Raw genomic sequence first — 5,994 nt, forward strand, 5'->3', positions numbered from 1 at the left:
ATATATATATATATATATATATATATATAGAGAGAGAGAGAGAGAGAGAGAGAGAAAGAGAGAGAGATACACAACAGACTTCTTTCAGTTTCCATCTACCAAATCCACTCACAAGGCTTTGGTCAGCCCAAGGCTATACTAGAAGACACTTGCCCAAGGTGCACACAGCAGGACTGAACCCCAAACCATGAAGTCAAGATGCAAGCTTCTTACCACACAGCCATGCCTGTTTTTTTTTTTAAGAATGACATTGTAGGATAGGTGTGAGAAGCTGGATCTAGCTGGTTTGAACTTAAAACAGCTGGAATATTTGGGCCTGATATGGCCCAAGTTTAAATGTTAATGCGTTAAAGTTTCTACAATGATTTTAAAGGATACAATTCTACGAGATGTTCTGCCAGTTCCTGAGATGGTATAAACCATTTATGCATGAGAAGTAAAACGCGTGGATAGAACGAGTCATCAACCAAACTACCACTGGGACCTGAAAGAAAAGAAAATATTTTATCAAATAAGTTGCAGTTAAATATGTTTCAGTTTCTTTTGATCAGAATATATAGTATTTTAGAAATGAAGGAAGTCTCAAAAGCAGGAGAATTGCTGTGAAAACAGCTTAGAGCAGGGGTGGGGAAACCCCCACCCACGAGTGCAATTGCGCCCATGAGCCCATTTTATTGCACCCACAGGCTGGTATATTTGTATGTACAAAATACAGAAAATGTTTCAATTATGAAATTTGTGCAATATTCGTATGCCTATTTGCAACGTAGGTCACATTTCCATTATGACATAAAAGGGTCAGACTCGAACAGAAAATCGTCCAGTAATTGCCATTTGAATGGAAATTTTGTTATCACTATAAAACACATATTGCTAGGTTTGTACCACCCCTTTGGGACCCAACTTAAAAAAAAAAAAAAAATAGGAGCACTCCGTCGCTTACAGCGTCGAGGGTCCCAGCTGATATGATCAACAGAACAGCTTGCTCGTGAAATTAACGTGCAAGTGGCTGAGCACTCCACAAACACGTGTACCCCTAATGTAGTTCTCAAGGAGATTCAGTGTGACACAGAGTATGACAAGGCTGGCCCTTTGAAATACAGGCACTACTCATTTTTGCCAGCTGAGTGGACTGGAGCAACGTGAAATAAAGTGTCTTGCTCAAGGACACAACGCGTCACCGGGAGTTGAACTCACGATCTTACGATCGTGAGCCGAATGCCCTAACCACTAAGCCATGCACCTTCATTGGGACCGAACTACACTCTAGCTGAAAAATAAAGACCTTTTAAGTGATATAAACGTCCTAAGTTCAGTGGCGATGTTAATGAAGATACTACGTGCTAATTTAATGTGTTAAATCTTAATTAATGTATATCGAATTCATCATCATCATCATCATCATCATCATCATCGTTTAACGTCCGCTTTCCATGCTAGCATGGGTTGGACGGTTTGACTGAGGACTGGCGAACCAGATGGCTGCACCAGGCTCCAATCTCATCTGGCAGAGTTTCTACAGCTGGACGCCCTTCCTAACGCCAACCAAAGCTTTGGTAGACAGAAACTGAAAGAAGCCTGATGCATGTGTGTGCGCATGTGTGTGTGTGTGTGTATGTACCAGGTCTGATCTATAAGTATCCAGACTGTTGCCATAGTAACGAAGCTAAAGCATGCACAGCTTGGCCAAGGCTGACCTTGAACTCTGCTGTGCAGAGTTTTTAATGTTTTAGCTCACTTCTGCTGTTTACAGCAATGCTTGGAAGGAAGGTGTGTAGCGTGTGATTGTCACATTGACCATGACAGATGAAGTTGTCATGAGGATACCTGCTCAGAGGCCTATGAAGAGTCACAGAAAGTGTATGGAGAAGAGTGTATGAGCAGCACACAAGTGTACAAGTGGTTCAGACATTTCCAAGATGGCCGAAAAAATGTCGATATTGACAAACATCCTGGGAGAAAAACATTGCAGATGTGCATGCAGCTGTGAGGGGAAATCATTGAATCACCATCCATGAGTTATCAGAGGATGTGCAGATTAGTTATAGTTCAGTTCAGTCCATTATCACTGATGATTTGGGTATGAGACACGTGTCTGCCAAGTTTGTGCCAAGACTGCTTTTAGCTGACTAAAGAGACACTCAGGTTTCAGTTGCACAAGATCTTGAGTGTGTCAAGAATGATAAAAAGTTTTTGAAAACTTTGTGTATGCCTCTGAGCAGGTATCACCAAGCTTTTGGCAAAATTTGAAGCAGATTCTCTGAAATAAAGTGTCTTGCTCAAGAACACAACACACAGCCCGGTCCGGGATTCGAACTCAAAACCTCACGATCGTAAGCTTAATGCTCTAACCACTGAGCCATGCGCCTTCACACACACACACACACACATATATATGTATGTATGTATGTATGCATGTATGTATGTATGTATATACTTATATATATAAATATATATATACGATGAGCTTCTTTCAATTTCTAACTACCAAATCCACTTATAAGGCTTTGGTTGGCCCAAGGTGCCACGCAGTGGGACTGAACCTGGAACCATGTGGTTGGGAAGCAAACTTCTTACCACACAGCCAAGCTGGTGCCTATTTGTTGAGAAATCATTATCAAATAATAAAAATAACATTTAAAACAAAAAATCATGTTAATACCAAATTATATAAAAGTAATTAAGTCATATGGTAATTAACCAATGTAATGCTTTTTACACAATTTTTAAATACCTTAGCATTAACGAGGGAATAAACACATAAAAATTGAAAGAGAGCATTCATAAATTGCTATTTTTATGCATTTATTGTATAACAACTATTTTTGGAAAAGTACAAAGCCATTTACGAACTACTTAGAACCGAAATGGAGCTAACAACACCAAGAATTATCAACATAACACAAACAATGTGGATGAAATTAGGTGTTAACACAACAAACCTCCATGGAATTTTGTATCTTGTTACGAATGTTGTAGTGAATGTGGTCAATGGAAGAAAAAAAAAAATGGAAAATTTTAAGAAATAGAAATGTTGTTATTGTTAGGGGTGTAGTATGTATTACGCATCTGAATATATAATAGCAATCGTTGTTATCATCACCGTTATTGTCATCCCATTCATCATCATCACCATCATCATCATCAGCATCATCATCAGCATCATCATCGTCAGCAGCAGCAGCATCACTATCATACCATCACCATCATCACGTGCACCATAATTCTCATCTTGACAATCACCATCATCATCATCATCATCATCACTATCACACCATCATCATGACCACCATCATCATCACCATCACAATCATTACCACCACCATCATCATCATTATTATCGCCGTCATCATCGCCATCATCATCACCATCATCATTATCATCATCATCATTATCACACCATCACCATCATCGTCATGACCACAATCATCACCACCATCATCACCACCATCATCATCTCCATGAGCACCATATTCCTCACCACCACCATCATCACAATCATCACCAACATCATCATTTTCACCACCATCAGCAGCAGCAGCAGCACATCACCACCACCATCATCATCATCACATCACCATCGCATTAACATCATCATCATCATCATCATCATCATCATCAACATCATCATCAACATCATCATCATCACCATCACCATATTATCATCATCATCATAATCATCATCATCCTCACCAGCATCACTGTCATCACATCACCATCATCACCATATTATATCCATGCTTATATGGGTTGGATGGGTTTAGCAGCACACTGCCGCTCATGGTCTTTAGTCATCCAACACAAATAACCTGAGATATAACCAACCAGCTTCATCCTTAAGTTGTTCCCTGCCCCCATCTTCTCCATCAAGAATAAGGACTCAGTACCACAACAGCTTGGGTTTCAAGGGTCCACAACTATCCAACATTCAAGGGTCCACAACTATTCAGCATTCATGGGTCCACAGCTATCCAACATCCAAGGGTCCACAGCTATCCAGCATTCATGGGTCCACAGTTATCCAACATCCAAGGGTCCACAGCTTTCCAACATTCAAGGGTCCACAACAATCCAACATTCTGTCAGAGATGTACAAGGTGTAGATGTGGAGGTCTTCAAAGTGCATCTGAACAAATTTCCGTCTGAGATACCAGATGAACCCACATCATGACAGGCGGCACAAAGAAGAGCAGCTCTGTCCAACTCGCTACTTCACCGGAAATAATACAGAAAAGACACCCAATTATACCAAAAGGCAATGCCCCAACATGGCCTCAGTCTCTGGCTGAAACCAATAAATCAAATGGTGGCTTATGGCTGTGTAACTTTGTCATCACCAACCAATTCACTACATGAACTTGGTTTATTTTATTATTGTCCTAGCACTACTTTTGTACTGCTGTACTTTGATATATGGAGTATTGAAGTACAGCTGATATGGAGTGAAGAACCCAAGCAGTTGAGTACAAGTGTTCCAGAAGGCTGCTACACGTCCCATATGCAGAGCTCTGTTAGGCAACAAATCAACAAATACACTGACAGAGAGGAACCACTCCTTGTGCAGGTAAAAAGATGAAAGCTCGACTGCTGCAGATACATGTCTTGCTATAATGCCATGTTCAAAACGGGACACAGTTGAAGGCAGTGGGACAAAAGAGAGGCAGACAGAGAAAATCCTGGTTGGACAACATCAAAGAATGGACAGATCACAGTACTGCAACCTTTCTGTGCAAGACAGAGAACAGTGGTGACGGCTCAGTGCAAAAGCATCTAGAACGGTACCCCAATGACTTGCAGCATCAGTTAAGAGATTTTGAAGATGATGATGATGACTTAGATACATTAATATTTTCATCTACAATAAACAGACTAGAAAATTAACCTTTCTCAGATCAATATTTAATGGATTGCTGTAAATTATGTTTATTAAACATTTTATTATGTGAAGGCACATTTAATGATTTAATGAGATAATAATTTTTCAGGCTATTAACCGCATGTATATGTTGTGTACATGTGTGTGTATGTATGTGTGTTTGCACACATGTGTTTGTGTTTGTGTGTGTGTGTGTGTGTGTGTGTGCTTGTGTTTTATATTTATTTAATATTTCAATTGGTTTGATCTTCAATTACAATCAGAGATCAAACCGATTAAAATATAGTGTAATTTGATGATGTAAATATTCACTGCACAAATAAGGTTAATAGTCCAGAAAATTATAATCTCATTAACAATAACTCACCAGAGAACTATATACAGACAACTAATGTTCATAAGATATCATAAAATGGTTAAAAACGTATTTAACAATGCCACAATATACTCCTTGTAATAGTTGGGTCATTCTTCAAAAGATGTCTATCTGTTGCATGACTATTATGAGTAAGATGAAGTTTTTATTAATAAACTGACCATATTGGTAGACCTAAGTGTGAAATCGAGAAATTTCAGCCATATAAAACTATGTGGAACTGTATGTAAAAGCATATATAAAACATGCAAAAACATATACAGACACACACACACATGTACACATACACATACTCACACACACACACACACACTCATACACACACAGACACTCGATTTACAGGCATCCACACAATACACACAGAGACACGGACACAGACATTCACACTAACTGTCCGATGAACGGGAACGTGAAACTCAGAGTAACAGTCTTTTGTTATATTTCTGCTGCTCATACCAGCCATGACGAAGGGAAATAGCCCTGAAACTCGAGTCACCTTTATATATTTATATATTTATATATTTGATCCTTTATATTGAACACTCAATATTTCATCTACATTCAATACTTTCTTCCATGGTGCCATCCATTTTTATTTTATTTTATTTTATATTATATATTGTATATTATATTATATATTGTATATTCCATATTCTATACCCCACATTGGTTCTGCAGGAATATAAATAAAACATAAAAAACAGACAGTGTTGGAACTCTTTTAAACTAAATAATATATATA

The 5,994-nt window shown here is 38.6% G+C and overlaps 1 protein-coding gene across 1 annotated transcript in view; it reads right to left on the reverse strand.

Annotated features, from left to right (window-relative positions):
• The window catches only part of LOC106876470 (ras guanyl-releasing protein 3-like), a 58,498-nt gene that overhangs the window by 50,249 nt on the left and 2,255 nt on the right, over positions 1-5,994 (reverse strand). Inside the window, 1 exon segment of the mRNA XM_014925034.2 lies at positions 379-484. Within this exon segment, the coding sequence (XP_014780520.1) occupies positions 379-484 (106 nt within the window).

This window comes from Octopus bimaculoides, chromosome 5, assembly GCF_001194135.2.
Source record: "Octopus bimaculoides isolate UCB-OBI-ISO-001 chromosome 5, ASM119413v2, whole genome shotgun sequence".
Classification (NCBI taxonomy): Eukaryota; Metazoa; Mollusca; class Cephalopoda; order Octopoda; family Octopodidae; genus Octopus; species Octopus bimaculoides.